The sequence below is a fragment of the Oncorhynchus mykiss genome, chromosome 10 (genome assembly GCF_013265735.2).
Source record: "Oncorhynchus mykiss isolate Arlee chromosome 10, USDA_OmykA_1.1, whole genome shotgun sequence".
Lineage (NCBI taxonomy): Eukaryota > Metazoa > Chordata > Actinopteri > Salmoniformes > Salmonidae > Oncorhynchus > Oncorhynchus mykiss.
This window is the reverse complement of record NC_048574.1, coordinates 43,028,091-43,047,059: the sequence shown is the minus strand read 5'-3', so window position 1 is coordinate 43,047,059 and position 18,969 is coordinate 43,028,091. Positions and strand designations below refer to the sequence as shown.

The 18,969-nt window shown below is 44.4% G+C and overlaps 1 protein-coding gene across 1 annotated transcript; it reads left to right on the top strand.

Annotated features, from left to right (window-relative positions):
- The first annotated feature begins 8,719 nt into the window (after positions 1-8,719).
- LOC110533943 (procollagen C-endopeptidase enhancer 2) lies at positions 8,720-13,064 on the top strand. The gene is made up of 9 exons (XM_036990366.1): positions 8,720-8,959; positions 10,340-10,448; positions 10,548-10,806; positions 10,975-11,099; positions 11,296-11,432; positions 11,590-11,966; positions 12,070-12,147; positions 12,286-12,456; positions 12,631-13,064. The coding sequence occupies exons 1-9, from the start codon at positions 8,856-8,858 to the stop codon at positions 12,759-12,761; spliced, it is 1,491 nt and encodes a 496-aa protein (XP_036846261.1). The 5' UTR covers positions 8,720-8,855; the 3' UTR covers positions 12,762-13,064.
- The last annotated feature ends 5,905 nt before the right edge of the window (positions 13,065-18,969 follow it).

Sequence of the window (18,969 nt, the reverse complement as noted above, 5' to 3'; positions counted from 1 at the left end):
TTCTCTGCCACCAGAGGTTGTGGGGACAGTTGGTTGAAGGCTCCAGGTCCAGCCTGACTGGTGATACAACGTTACATTTCTGAAATTGTCTACGGTAGATTAGCTAGGTATTCGAACATATTGAAGTCATTTCAAATTGCCAGCACTGCCGGCCCGCTCATTAGGCCAGATTAGGTGGCCGCCTATGGCGGAAGATTGGCGAGGGCGGCATTTTCTGAGCTAAACTGGCCAAGACGCACCTCCAACAACAACGAATAAAACCTCACATAATTCTGCCCAAAAACAGTGACAATTTCTCTCAACCAGTGGAACATGTTTTTTTTTTGAGTGAGCGCTGATACGGCCCTGTAAAATACAGTGCCCACTTTGTCAGAGGAAAATAAATATTTTGTTTGTCCATTCCCAGCATGCCTTTCCAGGGTGCTGTTGATACAGGATATGGTAGAAAGAGTATGTGGCATTTTCTGTAGCCTACAGGCTGGAGATAAAATGAATGCCAATGTATTGAGACGGACACTTTTTACACCTAAATGGCACCTGAATCAAATAAAACATTAACGTTAACAAACAACATATCCTGAAAACAGGTCAGGTCAAAGTAGAATGGACAATACGGAACGGACAATCACAACTGTTGTCCAGGAGTTTCACCCCATTCTCATGATCAGTGGTTTCAAGTTTGTGTCCGTAAAATGTTTGATAAGCTGATCATAGCGAAAAATAAAATACTTCTGCATTTCCAGCTGTGGAAACCCATAGCAAATAGGCACAAGATAAGTCCTAAAAAGTTGGGTAGCTGATATTCAGAGCTTAAAAAGAGAAATTGTTTAGTCGCAGGAATCAGGACTAATAAAGCCAATGCAACGGCCTGTTTTTACAAATGGTGGACCTACCATATGGATGGGCCTTCATACCCTAACAAAAAAAGACTGCACTTAGAGTACAGTATAACTACAATATGCTGCAAATACTGCATCCAAAATACCACAGTCGACTGCAGTTTCTGCACTTTTAGTGTAGTTTCAAAATTACAATATTTTTTTATTTTAAAAATGTTATTGCTGGCTGACATGGTAAGCACGAACCGACGTCTTTTGGACGTCTTTTGTGTTTTTTTTGTCATGTCCAGATGTCTTTTTTTGTGTTTTTTGTAGATGGGCATTCATAAAATTCAATTTCAGGGAACACTGTAGGCTACACCTCAGTAAGCAGAGACCAACACCAACGCCTTTTGGAATTATTTTTTTGGGGGTCAGTCTGGCCCGGCCTTGATTTCCACACCCACGGACATTGGTTTTTGGTCCAATCCGGACCAAATGTGAACATAGATGACTATGTTTTGTTCAGATTTGGACCAGCCAGAATCGTCTAGAATGTCACTGTATGCTGTAGAGTGATTTCCCTTCACTGGAACTAAGGGACCTAGCTCGAACCATTAAAAACAACCTCAGACCATTATTCCTCCTCCACCAAACTTTACAGTTGGCACTATGCATCGGGGAAGGTAGTGTTTTTCTGCCATCTACCAAACCAAGATTAATTCGTCAGACTGCCAGATGGTGTAGCGTAATTCATCACTTCAGAGAATGCGTCCAGCCGACGCTTGGCATTGCACATGGTCATCTTAGGCTTGTGTGCGGCTGCTCGGCCATGGAAACCCATTTCATGAAGCTCCCAATGACATTGCTTCCAGAAGCAGTTTGGAACTCGGTAGTGAGTGTTGCAACCGAGGACAGATGAGCTTTACGCGCTATGCGCTGCAACACTTGGCGGTCCCGTTCTGTGAGCTTGTGTGGCTTACCAATTCGCGGCTGAGCCATTGTTGCTCCCAGACGTTCCACTTCTCAATATCAGCACTTACAGTTGACCGGGGCAGCTCTTGCAGGGCAGACATTTAATGACTTGTTGGAAAGGTGGCATCCTATGACAGTGCCACGTTGAAAGTCACTGAGCTCTTCAGTAAGGCCATTCTACTGTCAATGTTTGTCTATGGAGATTGCATGGCTGTGTGCTCAAATTTTATACACCCGTCAGAAATGGGTGTGGCTGAAATAGCCGAATCCACTAATTTGAAGGGGTGTCAACATACTTTTGTATATATAGTATACAGTGCCTTGCGAAAGTATTCGGCCCCCTTGAACTTTGCGACCTTTTGCCACATTTCAGGCTTCAAACATAAAGATATAAAACTGTATTTTTTTGTGAAGAATCAACAACAAGTGGGACACAATCATGAAGTGGAACGACATTTATTGGATATTTCAAACTTTTTTAACAAATCAAAAACTGAAAAAATGGGCGTGCAAAATTATTCAGCCCCCTTAAGTTAATACTTTGTGGCGCCACCTTTTGCTGCGATTACAGCTGTAAGTCGCTTGGGGCATGTCTCTATCAGTTTTGCACATCGAGAGACAGACATTTTTTCCCATTCCTCCTTGCAAAACAGCTCGAGCTCAGTGAGGTTGGATGGAGAGCATTTGTGAACAGCAGTTTTCAGTTCTTTCCACAGATTCTCGATTGGATTCAGGCCTGGACTTTGACTTGGCCATTCTAACACCTGGATATGTTTATTTTTGAACCATTCCATTGTAGATTTTGCTTTATGTTTTGGATCATTGTCTTGTTGGAAGACAAATCTCCGTCCCAGTCTCAGGTCTTTTGCAGACTCCATCAGGTTTTCTTCCAGAATGGTCCTGTATTTGGCTCCATCCATCTTCCCATCAATTTTAACCATCTTCCCTGTCCCTGCTGAAGAAAAGCAGGCCCAAACCATGATGCTGCCACCACCATGTTTGACAGTGGGGATGGTGTGTTCAGCTGTGTTGCTTTTACGCCAAACATAACATTTTGCATTGTTGCCAAAAAGTTCAATTTTGGTTTCATCTGACCAGAGCACCTTCTTCCACATGTTTGGTGTGTCTCCCAGGTGGCTTGTGGCAAACTTTAAACAACACTTTTTATGGATATCTTTAAGAAATGGCTTTCTTCTTGCCACTCTTCCATAAAGGCCAGATTTGTGCAATATACGACTGATTGTTGTCCTATGGACAGAGTCTCCCACCTCAGCTGTAGATCTCTGCAGTTCATCCAGAGTGATCATGGGCCTCTTGGCTGCATCTCTGATCAGTCTTCTCCTTGTATGAGCTGAAAGTTTAGAGGGACGGCCAGGTCTTGGTAGATTTGCAGTGGTCTGATACTCCTTCCATTTCAATAGTATCGCTTGCACAGTGCTCCTTGGGATGTTTAAAGCTTGGGAAATCTTTTTGAATCCAAATCCGGCTTTAAACTTCTTCACAACAGTATCTCGGACCTGCCTGGTGTGTTCCTTGTTCTTCATGATGCTTTCTGCGCTTTTAACGGACCTCTGAGACTATCACAGTGCAGGTGCATTTATACGGAGACTTGATTACACACAGGTGGATTGTATTTATCATCATTAGTCATTTAGGTCAACATTGGATCATTCAGAGATCCTCACTGAACTTCTGGAGAGAGTTTGCTGCACTGAAAGTAAAGGGGCTGAATAATTTTGCACGTCCAATTTTTCATTTTTTGATTTGTTAAAAAGGTTTGAAATAGCCAATAAATGTCGTTCCACTTCATGATTGTGTCCCACTTGTTATTGATTCTTCACAAAAAAATACAGTTTTATATCTTTATGTTTGAAGCCTGAAATGTGGCAAAAGGTCGCAAAGTTCAAGGGGGCCGAATACTTTCGCAAGGCACTGTATATCTCTATCCCTAAGTGCTCCAGTTCTAAGTAATATTCAAAGTAGGGAATTGGCATGGGTCAAAACAATTCCTGAAATCTTCCCCTCTCCAAATCCACAGGTTAAGTGCAACAGGCAGCGTGACTTAAGAGCAGATTAAATATCTGCATGGGTCTTAGGTCAGATTAGCCCAGTGTGGGTCTCAGCTGGTAGTAACAAACAGCCACAAGACCTCAACTCTTAAATCTAAGTCTGCATTCTCCCTTCCTGGATTTGCAAAACGCTGTTCAAAGTGTATCTGAACATTCCACTGTCTTTTCCGTGTGCAGGAAGTGACTGAGCACTGCTGGACACTGACCATGGGGGAGGAGGCAGAGGGACTTACACTGGCACTCTCACTTCCACCCACGGACAGAGTCATGGCCAAATGGTTAGGGCATTGTGCAAGTCAACTGTACTTTCAACAGATGCTAGACTGTCCACCTGGGGGCTGCTGAACAGAGACTCACATGACTATTTTGTTGTTATCCTGGGAGCAGAGTTCTCTTAGAAAACAAGACCTGCATTCTAGAATGCACTCATGCTAACCTCTCTCTTTAAAACCACATTAAGCCTTTTATTTTCATAGTTGCTTGATTTGCTATTATCTGATATAGAGTATGGATTTCCCCATGAGACCTGAGTTGGATGGAAACAAACACCGGATATACTGTGTTACATAACCATTTTGGGAAAAAAACTTCTGAGAGTCTCAAGTTCATACCTCCCTCATTGTTGCCAAGGTAGAGGATATACGATCCAAATCCGAACACAATACTTCCCAAAAGACGTGGCCTGTTGGCAGGTCACAGGGTTTACTTGACTGTTTATATTCATACTGTTCATCCTCATTCTCATAATTATGGCCACACTGTCTCTACTTCAGTGTCTCTTTACTGTTTCTCTGTGCCTTGGACATTTCTCTGAATAACCTGACTCACCCATTACTCAGTAGGTTTAATTCATGGTTTATTAAATACATTTAAAAAAAAAAAGAGTATTTGTTGCAAGAGCACACGTTTGTGAGGCAGTTTATATTCTGTCTGTGCATGTGCATGTGGTGGACACAGATCTTTTTTAAGCAGGAGCGAATCCTTTGGAGTGAAACCACAATGAGAGAAGAGATGTTTTATGATTCGTCCGGGAACAGCAGTTGCTATTGTCACACTCCATTTCACACCTCCCACTGTTGTTCGGTTTGAGACATCTCTTATTGAAAACAATTTCCTCTCCAATAAGTTCCAGAGATATTTTGCAACTCCAGACAGTGTGCATGCATGGCCACTGCCGGTCAAATGTTTTAGAACACCTACTCTTTCAAGGGTTTTTCTTTATTTGTACTATTTTCTATATTGTAGAATAATAGTGAAGACATCAAAACTATGAAATAACACACATGGAATCATGTAGTAACCAAAAAAGTGTTAAACAAATCAAAATATATTTTATGTTTGAGATTCTTCAAAGTAGCCACCCTTTGCCTTAGCATTCTCTCAACCATTCTCTCAACCATAGTCACCTGGAATGCATTTCAATTAACAGGTGTGCCTTCTTAAAAGTTAATTTGTGGAATTCCTTTCCTTTTTAATACATTTGAGCCAATCAGTTGTTGTCACGTTCTTTCAAAATCGAACCCAGAAGCAGACCAGGACAAGGAGAGTAGGAAGAAGGTGAGTATTTATTTACAAGTGAATGTGAATGGGTAGATATATCCAGGTGGCGTAGCGGGCAGCGGTGGTGAGTTGATGGGAGTAAATAGGTGGATCCAATGGGGTAGCGGAATCCTCCAACGACCAGGCGGGAATGGGGTAAATGATCCGGGTGAGTAACTGAAGACAGAACAAACGGAGGTAAGTTTAAGGCAAGCAATACGTAAAAAACAACAAAACTAATTCTATCCAACTTGAGGCTGATACTATGGCACAACATACTGTTCATGGCTAACGATCCGGCAGGGAATGGATGTCAGGTCAGAGCTTTTGAAGGGGAGAGGTGATGATCAGGACAGATGTGCAGATTACTGATGGGATACAGGTGCGGGTGAACATCGATCTCCCAACAAGCTAATTCCCCCGGCAACCAGACAGGGTGCGTTCCAGGACACCGGAAACACACTCCAGGACAGAAACACAGGCAAACACAGACTCAGGAAGCGGGATTCGTGACAGTTGTGTTGTTTTAAGGTAGGGGGTACAGAAGATAGCCATATTGGATAAAAGACCAAGCCCATATTATGGCAAGAACAGGTCAAATAAGCAAAGAGAAACGACAGTCCATCATTACTCTAAGACATCAACACGGAAAATGTCAAGATCTTTGAACATTTCTTCAAGTGCAGTCGCAAAAACCATCAAGCGCTATGATGAAACTGGCTCTCATGAGGACTGCCACAGGAATGGAAGACCCAGAGCTACCTCTGCTGCAGAGAATAAGTTCATTAGAGTTACCAGCCTCAAAAATTGCAGCCCAAATAAATGTCAACTATTCAGAGGAGACTGTGTGAATTATGCCTTCATGGTCGAATTGCTGCAAAGACCACTACTAAAGGACACCAATAATAAGAAGAGACTTGCTTGGGCAAAGAAACACGAGCAATGGACATTAGACTGGTGGAAATTTGTCCTTTGGTCTGGAGACCAAAATTTTGAGTTTTGATTCCAACCACCGTGTCTTTGTAAGATGTGGCTGAACGGATTATCTCCGCGTGTGTATTTCCCACCGTGAAGCATGGAGGAGGAGGTGTTATGGTGTGGGGGTGCTTTTCTTGTGACACTTTCTGTGATTTATTTAGAATTCAAGGCACACTTAACCAGCATGGCTACCACAGCGCACTGCAGCGATACGCCATCCCATCTGGTTTGGGCTTAGTGAAACTATAATTTGTGTTTCAACAGGACAATGACCCAATACACCTCCGGGCTGTGTAAGAGCTATTTTACCAAGAAGTACAGTGATGGAGTGCTGCCTCAGATGACCTGGCCTCCACAATCACCAGACCTCAACCCAATTGAGATGGTTTGGAATGAGTTGGACCGCAGAGTGAAGGAAAAGCAGCCAACAAGTGCTCAGCATATGTGGGAACTCCTTCCAGGCTGTTGGAAAAGCATTCCAGGTGAAGCTGGTTTAGAGAATGCCAAGAGTGTGCAAAGCTGTCATCAAGGCAAAGGGTGGCTATTTGAAGAACCTCAAATATAAAATATTTTTGGATTTGTTAAACACTTTTTTGTTTACTACATGATTCCATATGTGTTATTTCATAGTTTTTATGTCTTCACTATTATTGTAGAATTTAGAAAATAGTAAAAATAAAGAAAAACCCTTGAATGAGTAGGTGTCTAAAACTTTTGACCGGTAGTGTATATGTGTGCAGGGGGATATCCGTCTCAAGCAGGAATAAATAAATATGACTCAATTTCCATCATAAATACTTGCACTGCTGAGTATCCTCGGTTTGCAGCGGCATTTAAACTGTCTCATTTTCCCTCCCCATTTTCTCCATCGGCTTAGTTAATTTCTCCTGGAATCTTCCAACTATCCACCCCTCCCTCCATCCCCTACCACAGTCCCATACTACCCATTTTGCCTTGCTGTCTCTCCTGCAGGAGGAATGTGTGTCTCGTGATGGACTGTTCTGGAGTCGTGGCAGAATCAGAGGCCTACACCCCTTGGACTCCAGCCAGGTGTTACGGTCACTCATGCTCCCCCGCTCTAGCAGCAGCAGTCCTCACAAACAGACGCCATCCGCCCCCCAGCAGACTCACTCTGCACGTCACCACATTCCTGCTGTCTCAGCCTCTTATCAGAGATGTAGCTTAACACACAGCAGGCACCAGACACTGACTGGGGAGTTCAAGGCAAGCTAATGAGCAGCCGTGCCATAGCATTGTTGATAGGGGGGTGTATCATAAAATGATCATAACACAACCATAACAACATTTCAAGCAGTTCAAGCAGTCCCATAGGCTCTTGCTTATATCAATCAGTCAATAATTCATGAATCCATGTTAAAGTGAGAGACCACCTGTAATTATGACTAGGGGATGTGAATGTATAAACATATACCACCTCCTATGTTCTTTGGTCATGGTTTTACTGCTCTGTCCGTCTGAAAGAGGCTGTTTTTATGGTCTGTATGAAACGGCACCCCCTCTAAAGGCCCCAGCCCAGCGATGCAGGCAAAAGGGTCGGCTTTACAGATCCACATCATGTGAACACTCCCCCAGGCCTCTCTGGGGTGTTGTTCCCTATCTTGTTGCATTGTGGGGGCTGATGAAGACACTCTGACTGGGAGGCTGTGTGTCTGTCTGTCTGTCTGTCTGTCTGTGGAGCTAAAGGAGCTCTAGGGGGCTGGGGGAATATGGTCAAAAATAAATAAGGGGCTTCAGATACTGGGTGTACCTTTATGTTCATCTAACTTTGGAAAGTTGCTTAGCTAAAGCCGTTCTAATAGCCAATGCTATTCATGAATATCAAAAGTGTCATAAATTTGATAAAGAACCATTAATCTAAATACATCAGTCAAGCTAGTGGTCAAAAAGTCGCACTGGAATTTAAAGAGAAGTGACCTTCTTTGTAATGGTCCTGGCCACCTGGTACCCCAGGCTCTACCGCCACCTGTGCAGCCAGGAACCAGGCATCATAATGATCCAGCAGACTCTGTGATCTACTGAGACCGATGCCGTAATTAACCTGGCAACAACCAAGATAAAAGCTATAATTTGCATGCTCTGTGTGCAACGGTAATAAGCTGTTTCAGTTATTTATGGCCTTGAATTAGTCTATTGCACAAACTTTTGTGCAGCCATTGTGGGACGTTAGTCTCTCGTTCTCTCTTTTCCTTTTACCCCTTCTGTTGCATGGAGGCCAATGTTAACATTGAGACAGCATCTGGTTCTAATTAAACACTCCCCTCCCCCTCGCGACGTCTCCCCCGTCATGTCTCCTTCTAGCTCCTAACCTCTCAGCATCTCTCTCCTTCTCGCTCTCTCTCTCACTCCCTCTTTATGCCTCTCCAGTGGCTCCCTCCCCCTGTCCTCCAGCTCTCCCCTCTCTTGCTCCCATCTCTCTCTTCTGGTTTACCCTCTTACTGTGTCTGCTCTCGGCATCATGAAGTGTGAGCATTGTATCTGGGGTCTCTCTGTGCTCCTGGCTCTATGTTTAGGATGGGCACAGGGCCAGAGTCAGAGGCAACCAGAGACTAACTACACCAGGTAGGGAATATGAGTGTATTGCGCTTGTTGGTGTGTGTGCAATGTATGTTTGCAAGAGGCTTTACAGTGTGGATAGCTCCATTTGGGTGAATGCACAGTGTATTTGTCTGTGGCAATATCCACAAGGATGCACTTGTTTACATTATTTCTATGGTTCACAATATAAAATAACCATATACAGAGGGTGTATGGTTTTGAGTGTGCCATGTTCAGATTTCACGCAGTGTGCTCTGAACCTCCTATCGGAGCTTCCTGCATTTGTATGTTAGCTTAGGGGTATGGCAGTGTTGTTGTTGGCGTTGTGAATGGTCCATGGTGTTGATGTGGTTGAGCTGCCCCAGATGTCAGTGCTTTGAGGTCTGTATGTCTGTCTGTATGTGTCTGTGTGGGGTTGGATCAGGATGGCTTGACTCTGGCTGGACATCTTAGCTTTCATCAGCTTGCCTCTGTCTGCTGGGGTTCTGTAAGTTTGAGCTCCTATAATGTGACAGACTGGGCGCTTTCTCAATGTGTCTGAGGTCAAGCCTTGAGTGTTGGCTGGAGTCCTAGAAAAGTTATTTTGTCCTCCGGTTGTGATAATGGTAACGACTAAGTCTGTGGGTTTTATTTGTTCTTCTTGAGTATGTCGCTACTATCTGTTTTGATGCTCCACACTAGGTATGAGTTACTTTTGTGCACCTCTGTCTCCTGTACAGACAGTCTCCAATGTGCCTGTTCCCATGACTGTCTGTGAGGCCACTGGCAAACAATTATATATTTATCAATGAAAGTATTCTGGTATTAGTCCAGGTTTGGTATTTTTCCGTTGGAAAAGGAGCTTGGATGAATTATTTGAGCAGACGTGGAAGTGCATGGGGTGAGGGGGAGACTGGGTTAGAAACTTGGACAAACATAGGGGAGAATTCTTTAGGAGGAGGTCTCATTGATGAAGCTCTAGTCAAGAACACCTTAACCTCCACTAACTTGGCCCAGTCTCCATCCTGTCTCCATCCTGTCTCCATCCTTTCTCCCTCCTGTCTACATCCTGTCTCCATCCTGTCTACATCCTGTCTACATCCCCTCTCTCTTCCCATTCTCCTGAAACTGACACCAGTGTGCCAAGGGGAGGCATTATTGTTGGGTGCCTGAGGGATTTATAGAGATGATCTGTTGAGTGTGTGTGTGTGTGTGTGTGTGTGTGTGTGTGTGTGTGTGTGTGTGTGTGTGTGTGTGTGTGTGTGTGTGCGTGCGTGCGTGCGTGCGTGCGTGCGTGCGTGCGTGCGTGCGTGTGTGCGTGTGCGAGTTTCCCAAAGTGATAGTGATGTGGTAAGCCTAAGCCAATGTTTATAAAGTACAGTACATGATAATACATCACTTTTTTCCCACCCTACTCTCTCTCAGGCCTGTGTTCCACTGTGGGGGAGACATGGTTGCAGACTCAGGCTTTGTGGGCAGTGAAGGATTTCCAAACTACTACAAACCCAACAGCAAATGTACCTGGCGCATTACAGTGAGTCACTGGCCCTGCACTACATACCACTTCACCATTACTCTGAATTTAACCTACATATTGACCTAAAGCCTGTTCTGCCCTCTCTCTAAACTTCAGGTCCCAGAGGGCAATGTGGTCATGCTCTCTTTCCGCATCTTTGACCTGGAGGCTGACCCCATGTGTCGCTATGACTACCTGGATGTGTACAATGGCCACTCCATCATGGTGCAGAAGCTGGGGAGGTTCTGTGGAACGTTCAGGCCTGGTACACTCATCTCCACCACCAACACCATAATGCTGGAGATGGTGAGCGACTCTGAGACTGGAGGGAGGGGCTTCCTGGCTTACTTCAATGGAGGAAAACCACATGTGGATGGTGAGCTTTACAGTATAACTTGGGCTCTCACTCTCTGTTTTTTCTAAGGAACAACATCTTTGCGATGTCCTATGTATATTAGCTCACATACTGTAACATAGGCTTATACCCACTGTCAAATATTTTAGTCACCTGATTATTTATTGATCTGTGTATCAATAATTTCAGAGCCCCAATTCTGTGGAGGAAAGATGACAAAAGCCCAGGGTGAAGTTAAAACACCTAACTGGCCAGAGAAGAATTACCCAGCAGGCATCAGTTGCTCCTGGCTCATCACAGTAGAGCGGGATCAGGTTATTAGTCATCATGTTCAGCTCTCCATGCTCTTTATTCTTAACGGACTTCTGCTAATGATGCTGTCGTTATGTTGCGCCAACCACAGAACCAAATGTGCACCAATATGCAGAAATGTATTGGAGTTTCAAATGATGTTCCTACAGTGTAACGTTGTTGTATTTGTCATTCTGTTTATTTCTGTGTGTGGGCTAGGTGATTGAGGTGAAGTTTGATAAGTTTGATGTGGAGTCAGACAGTTACTGCCGCTTTGATTACGTGGCCTTCTTCAACGGTGGAGAGAAAGATGACTCTCGACGCATTGGAAAATACTGTGGAGACGTCAGCCCCCAGTGAGTGGTACACAACTCTATGTGTGTTTGCCTGACTTCCTGTGTTTATGATTATGCTTGTTAGTGGTCTACATCTATGATCATATGTTGTATATCTGTTTGTTCTTGTCACTCTACTCTCTTCCAATCCTCCCTCTGTATTACTCTCTGCCCACAGAACCATTGTGACCAATGGGAACGTGCTCCTAGTACAATTTGTGTCTGACCTCAGCGTGACCTCTGATGGCTTCCTGGCCAGTTACACCAGCATCCCCCGCGGATCCAGAACCCCCACAGTAGACAACACAGGATCAGGACCCCGTAAAGAGTCAGTCCCCAGGAAGACTGTTGTTAAACCCATCCTGCCTGAGAGAACAGTCATCACCACCACTACCACCCAACCACCCACTACAACCAGACACCAGGCCCCCCCAACCCCACAGCCCCAGGAGCCCACTGCCAAGCCCAAACCAATCAAACCAGTCAGGACCCGCCCACCAAACAAGCCAGGCCCAGACAGGGTCAGAGTTACTAAACCAGACATCAAGAAGCCAGGTAAGAGAAGCTGAAGTACTGGTGTAGCAAGACCTGAGTTTATGTATACACATGTCTGTGTGTTTGTGTGGCTATGTGTGTAAACAATGTTTGTATTTTCTAGTTCACTTGAACCCACTGTGTGCAAAGGCATGTAAGAGGGATGGAAATATCAAGAGCAGTTTCTGTGCCAGTGAATTTGGTGAGTTCCACTAGACGGCTAGCATCATTGGATAGCCAAATTAATCAAGCGATTTAAGGTCATAACAAATTCTCTCTCTCTCTCTCTCTCTCTCTCTCTCTCTCTCTCTCTCTCTCTCTCTCTCTCTCTCTCTCTCAGTGATCACGGGTAAGGTGACAGCGCTGACCCCTGGTCCTCAGGGCAGTGTCTATATCAGTGTGTCTCTCATCAAGGCCTACAAAGCTGGCCAGCTGACCATCACCCAGGCTGGAGAGAACATGTCTGTCAAACTGGTGTCAGCCTGCAAGAAGTGCCCTATCATCCGCAAAGGTAACCTATTTTTCTTCCCAGACAATCTGACTGGCATGTACAGCATTACGCAACACATACATGCATGCACAGATGCACACACACTGCTGACTTATCAGCATAGACTGCTGTGTCATCATAGACAGTATTGCCAGATTGCCTAATAAATGCATTTTTGATCAATCACTTTCTCAGGAATGCCTTACATCTTGATGGGCCAGGTTGATGAGGATGGGCGTGGAACAATGGCTCCCGGGGCTTTCACTGCCCCATATAAGGCCCCACATCACAAACTGCTGACCAATATTAACAACCAACCATGCTAACCTCACACCCCAGTCCACCAATCAGGGAAATTCAGCCTCGTGCATGGATACCATGACGAGCAAGGTTACGATGACCCAAAAAATGTTTTTATTCTTGAGGAGTACTCAATGAAGTGAATTATCTTGTTTTTTCACTTAATGTTTGATGACACTAACTTAATTGCTCAAATCTCCTTTCATTGGTCGCTCACAGGTTCAGATTAAATGACAAGCATCACATAACAGTTTGACCCACCTCATAATAGGGCTATATATTATATTATTTTTGTAATTTATGTCTCTCAATAAAGGATTTATAATACATGGTGTTGGTTTGATATGTTTATTACATGAACTTTATGTCTCATTCAGTATAGTCTTACTGCAATACAATGATGGTGTGCCACCTAGTGGTCAGATTTACAAAATAACCTCCTATGACACACAAAGCAGGTGCCACTACCCTCTCAAAGAATTAGTGGCCTACTTGGTGTGTGAACTGCTGACTGCTCATCATTTGCTCATAATTTGCAGATACTTGTTGACACATCAACCAGGATTAAGGGACAGGGCAATTTGTTAATTGTTTTTGGCAGTAAGTTGCTGTATTGGAGGGAGATTGGTTTCACCTCTCCTAGGCAATCAGCAGTTAGTGTTAGTACTTCAGTCTCCCCTGGTTACTCAGCAGCAGCTGTGTAAGCGGTGGTCGTGTCAGTGGCAGTTTTGTCGCAAAACTAAGACAGTTCTGCTGAGTTGTTTGAGGAGTTGTTTGAGGAAGAAAAGAGAGTAAGGCTCCACACCACTTGAGTTTCTTACCTAGTTATTTTCAGATGATCTCAGTTTTGCTCTTTTTGTAGCTTTGGCAACTCTGTGTGTTGTCTACACCTGTTCGCTCTTCTTACTGAAGGTTTTATAGATGCTCCCCACACCTTGGCAGCAACCCTTCTAATTTAGTGTACCCTGCATGCTCAACCCATGTGGAATTCCTGGTCTCTGGCAGCGTTTGGAACTGCAGATCTGCGGTCAAGAACGCCGAGTTCATCTCAGCCTATGCTGCCCTTCAGTCCCTTTACTTTTTGGCCTTGATGGAGACACGGATCACCCCAGAGAACACTGCTACTCCAGCTGCTCTCTCTTCATCTGACTTAGTTATCTCTCATAGTCCAAAAGCATCTTGTCGTTGTGGTGGTGGTACTGGTCTACTCATTTCTCCTAAGTGGAGATTTCCACTTTTCTCCCTATCTCACCTGTCCATCTCCTTATTTTATATTCCATGCTGTCACTGTAACTTGTCCACGCAAGTGTAACATTATTGTCATCTATCGCCCACCAGGTGCCCTTGGAGGGTTCCTCAATGAGCTTGACATCTTGATAAGCTCATTTTCTTACGATGGCTCACTGCTCTTCGTACTTGGCAACTTCAACCTCCCGACGTCTGCCTTCGATTAATTTCTTTTCAACTCTCCCTTTCCACTCATCTCTTTTCACCTTACACTTTCCCAGTCCTCTCCAACTCACAAGGCAGGCAATATGCTTGACCTCATCTTTACTAGAGGTTGCTCACCTACTAATCTCACTGCAACCCCCCTCCAGGTCTCTGTCTCCCTTTCCTCCAATCCTCAACATTCAGCCCCTACCCAGATGGTCATGCGCATTCACAATCTTTATCATATCTCCCACCTGCTAAATCCTTCTCCCTTCTGTCTCCCGATCCTGCCTCTTCAACCCTACTCTTCTCCCTTTCCGCATCCTATGACTCGTACTGTCCCCTTTCCCCCCTCCCTGCTCGGACCTCCCCTCCTGCTCCGTGGCTGCGTTATTCATTTCAAGCTTACAGAACAGGGCTGCAGGCTGCGGGCAGCTGAGCGATAAATGGAGTAAAACTAAACTTCCGGACGACCTATCATCCTTTCATTCCCTTTTCTCTACCTTCACTTCCTCTGTATCCGCTGCTGAAGCGACTTTCTTACTTCTCTCATCAACTCATCCCTGACTACTGGCTGCAGAATGGCTAGACTCACTCCACTCCTCAAGAAACCAACACTCAACTCATCTTACGTCAAAAACTATAGACCTGTATCGCTCCTTTCTTTTCTTTCGAAAACACTTGACCATGCTTTCTGTGATCAACTCTCTCGTTATCAGAATGATCTTCTTGACCCTAACCAGTCAGGCTTCAAGACGGGTCACTCAACTGAGACTGCTCTACTCTGTGTTACGGAGGCTCTTTGCACTGCCAAAGCTGACTTTCTCTCCTCTGTTCTCATCCTCCTAGAGCTATCCACTGCCCCCGACGCCGTGAACAATCAGATCCTCCTCTCCACCCTCACAGGACTGGGTGTCTCAGGCTCTGCATGCTCTTGGATTGAATCCTACCTGGCAGGCCACTCCTACAAAGTGACGCGGAGAGGATCTGTGTCTGCACCATATACTCTCAATACTGGTGTCTCACAGGGCTCGGTCCTAGGCCCTCTCCTCTTCTCTCTATACACCAAGTCACTTTGCTTCGTCATATCCTCACATGGTCTCTCCTATCATTGCTATGCTGATGACACTCCACTACTTATCTCCTTCCCCCTTTCGCGTGCCTGGCAAATATCTCAGCTTGGATGTTGTCTCACCACCTCAAGCTCGACCTCGACAAGATGGAGCTGCTCTTGCTCCCTGGGAAGGCCTGCATGCACAAATACCTCTCCATCATGGTTGACAACTCCACAGTGTCGCCCTCCTAGAGTGCAAAGAGCCTTGGCGTGACCCTGGACAACACCCTGTCGTTCTCTGTAAATATCAAAGCAGTGACTCACTCCGGCAGGTTCTTGCTCTACAATATTCATAGAGTACGACCCTACCTCACACAGGAAGCGACGCAGGTCCTCCAGCCACTTGTCCTCTCCCCTCTGGACTACTGCAACTCGCTGTTGGCTGGGCTCCCTGCTGGAATGGAATGAATGGTACGGAGTCAAACGTGGTTTCCATATGTTTGTGTTAGATCCCGTTCCATTAATGGTATTACAATATTTACAATGAGCCTGTCCTATAACTCCTCCCACCAGCCTCCTCTGGTATACACAGTTGCTTAACTTGCTTGCTACAAAACACATATAGATGTAGGATCTTCATTTGATCACCCTATTGGTGAAGAATTTTGCAGGACATTTCAAACGTGTAGTGTATGTGAGTTTAAAAAGGCTTCTAAAGTTTGTAATTTCCTCTTCGAAAGTGGGTGGTAGCCTTGCGGTTAAGAGTGATCAAAAGTTCGCTGGTTCGAATCCACGAGCCAACTACGTGAAAAATCTGTCGATGTACCCCTGAGCAAGACACTTAACCCTAATTGCTCCTGTAAGTTGTGCAAATGTAATTTTACCTTACAGAAAATGTATCAACCACAAAAAAATCTCTGTTAATTACAATCCACATACTAATTAACATTTCCAATTTCTGCAGGATTATTTTCCTGCTGTAGGAGACTGGCTCAAATTAAGATCCTACATATGAACAGCCTTTTGAATGAAAATAAGATCATATGCATAAGGCTTTCCAGAGTGATGCTTATTTGGTATTGTCTACTAGGCCTGGAGTCGCCATAATGGACTCTATAGGGAACTGCTTTGAACATCTTTCTGATGCAACAGTGCCACCATTTGACCAAACTCCGCTGTAATTTTTGTGCTTTGTCATTTCAGTTGAAAGTCACGACTCAGAATGATGTGAATTGCCAAAGTAGAGCTATGCTATTAGAAACCAAGGAGTCCAGTCATATTATCCAAGGCTGCAGGTATACTGCCAACATAATGCTATGATAATGTGTGTTAATATAATATCTGCATAATGACTTTGCACACATAAGAAATGTTAGAACAACACTTGAGATGGTTCACATTTGCATGTGGGTTGACCATTTATTGAAACCACTGGTTGTTATACTCTGCCATGATTATGAAACAGGTGAATGTATAAAACAGGCAAGTGGTTCAGAAAGTGATTTGATCTCCATGTTTGTTAAGACATACTACATAGCCAAAAGTGCTCTTCAAATATCTCATTCCAAAATCATTGGCTTTAATATGGAGTTTGTCCCCCCTTTGCTGCTATAACAGCCTCCACTCTTCTTGGAAGGCTTTCCACTAGATGTTGGAACATTGCTGCAGGGACTTGCATCCATTTAGCCACAATCATTAGTAACGTCGGGCACTGATGTTGGCCGATTAGGCCTGGCTCACAGTCGGCTTTCCAATTGATCCCAAAAGTGTTCAATGAGGTTGAGGTCAGGGCCCTGTGCAGGCCAGTCAAGTTCTTGTATACTGACCTTGACAAACCATTTCTGTATGGACCTCACTTTGTGCACAGGGACATTGTCATGCTGAAACAGGAAAGGGACTTCCCCAAAGATTGCAAGCACAGAATCGTCTAGATTCAGATACGTCCGTCGGACTGCCAGATGGTGAAGATGAGAACGGGTTTCCACTGCTCCAGTGTAAAATGGTGGCAAGCTTTACAAAACTCCAGCCGACGCTTGGCATAGCGCATGGTGATCTTAGGCTTGTGTGCGACTGCTCGGCCATGGAAACCCATTTCATGAAGTTTCCGACGAACAATTCTTGTGCTGAAGTTGCTTCCAGAAGCAGTTTGGAACTCGGTAGTGAGTGTTGCAACCGAGGACGGACGATTTATACGCGCTACCCGCTTTAGCACTCGGCTGTGCCATTCTGGGAGCTTGTTTGACCTACCACTTCACGGCTGAGCCGTTGCTACTCCTAGACGTTTCCACTTCACATTAACAGCACTTACAGTTGACCGGGGCAACTCTAGCAGGGCAGACATTTGACAAACTGACTTGTTGGAAAGGTGGCATCCCATGCTGGTGCCATGTTGAAAGCCACTGAGCTCTTCAGTATGGGCCATTCTACTGGCAATGTCTACGGAGATTGCATGGCTGTGTGCTCGATTTTATACACCTGTCAGCAACGGGTGTGGCTTAAATAACCAAAACCTCTCATTTTGAAGGGGTGTCCACATACGTTTGTGTATGCAGGCATTAGGAAACCTGCTTCATGTTTGTATTGATGAGTTACCAAATATACTGAATGGATGTTTACCTGAAAGGTTTGATACATACCATGTTATGTGTGTGCCAATTACTATGTGTACCTATAGTTTTACTGTAGTATTTACCCAGAGAAGTAAACTAAATCTCCTCTCTTTTGTCTCACCTCTATCTCTGACATGCATTACATAACCCTTTGCCCTCTCGTATCTAAAACATGTCTGTGTGAGCTTTACTCAGTCAAATGAACCTCCCTAGCTCCCTCCAGTTTAGTCATGTCACTAAGTATTAATCTTCAGTGTTTACTCAAAGCAATAAGGCTTGAGGGGGTGTGGTATATGGCCAATATATCACGGCTAAGGGCTGTCCTAATGCACGACGCAATGTGGAGTGCCTAGACACAGCCCAGAGCTGCGGTATTTTGGCCATATATGACAAACCCCAGAGGTGCCTTATTGCTATTATAAACTGGTCACCAACATAATTAGAACAGTAAAAATAAATGTTTTGTCATACCCGTGGTATATGGTCTGATATACCACGGCTGTCAGCCAATCAGCATTCAGGGCTCGAACCACTCAGTTTCTAACGTCTCTTGTACCATTGCATTGTTGAATACTTGTTTCTGATTGGCTTGAAAGGAATTCTATAGTGTGCATTATTTAAGTGATAATGCCCTCGAAGCCAGTGTTTGGAGGACATATTGGCACGAGTGTTAGGCCCGAGACTAAGTTGAGGGCCGGTAAACCGTGCCAATATATCCTCCAAACACTGGCTTCGAGGGCATTATCACTTTTATACAACGGGTAACCAACATATTCAAATAATGATTGACATATTTTAATGAACTTTATTTTGATTAATTTATTCATACTATTTCATCCTTCCATGAGATATAGTCCTGACATATCTAGGGTTGCTACCCAAGCCGGCTGGTCATTTGTTCTATCGGTTCGGTTGCCATAGACGTGACATAGTCGTTTAGACTTTTTGTTCTGTATCTATGGACAGTTGGACACGACCCAGTCATTCTTCTAAATGTTCTATTGCTATATGTTATTATCCCTTGCTTGCTAGCTAGCAACAGCTAACTTACAGTCACGCCAAACAGTGCAGCCAGAATAACAACAAAGTAGCTGCATTTGCATTTGTTTAAGCTGTTTTCCAGTAACATTTATTTGGATA

Excerpts from the sequence above, each read along its gene's own strand:
- LOC110533943 (XM_036990366.1), top strand. The coding sequence starts at position 8,856 with ATGAAGTGTGAGCATTGTATCTGGGGTCTCTCTGTGCTCCTGGCTCTA. Across the intron at positions 11,433-11,589 it reads TGTGGAGACGTCAGCCCCCA|AACCATTGTGACCAATGGGA; the intron begins GTGAGTGGTACA and ends CTCTGCCCACAG. Across the intron at positions 12,148-12,285 it reads TTTCTGTGCCAGTGAATTTG|TGATCACGGGTAAGGTGACA; the intron begins GTGAGTTCCACT and ends TCTCTCTCTCAG.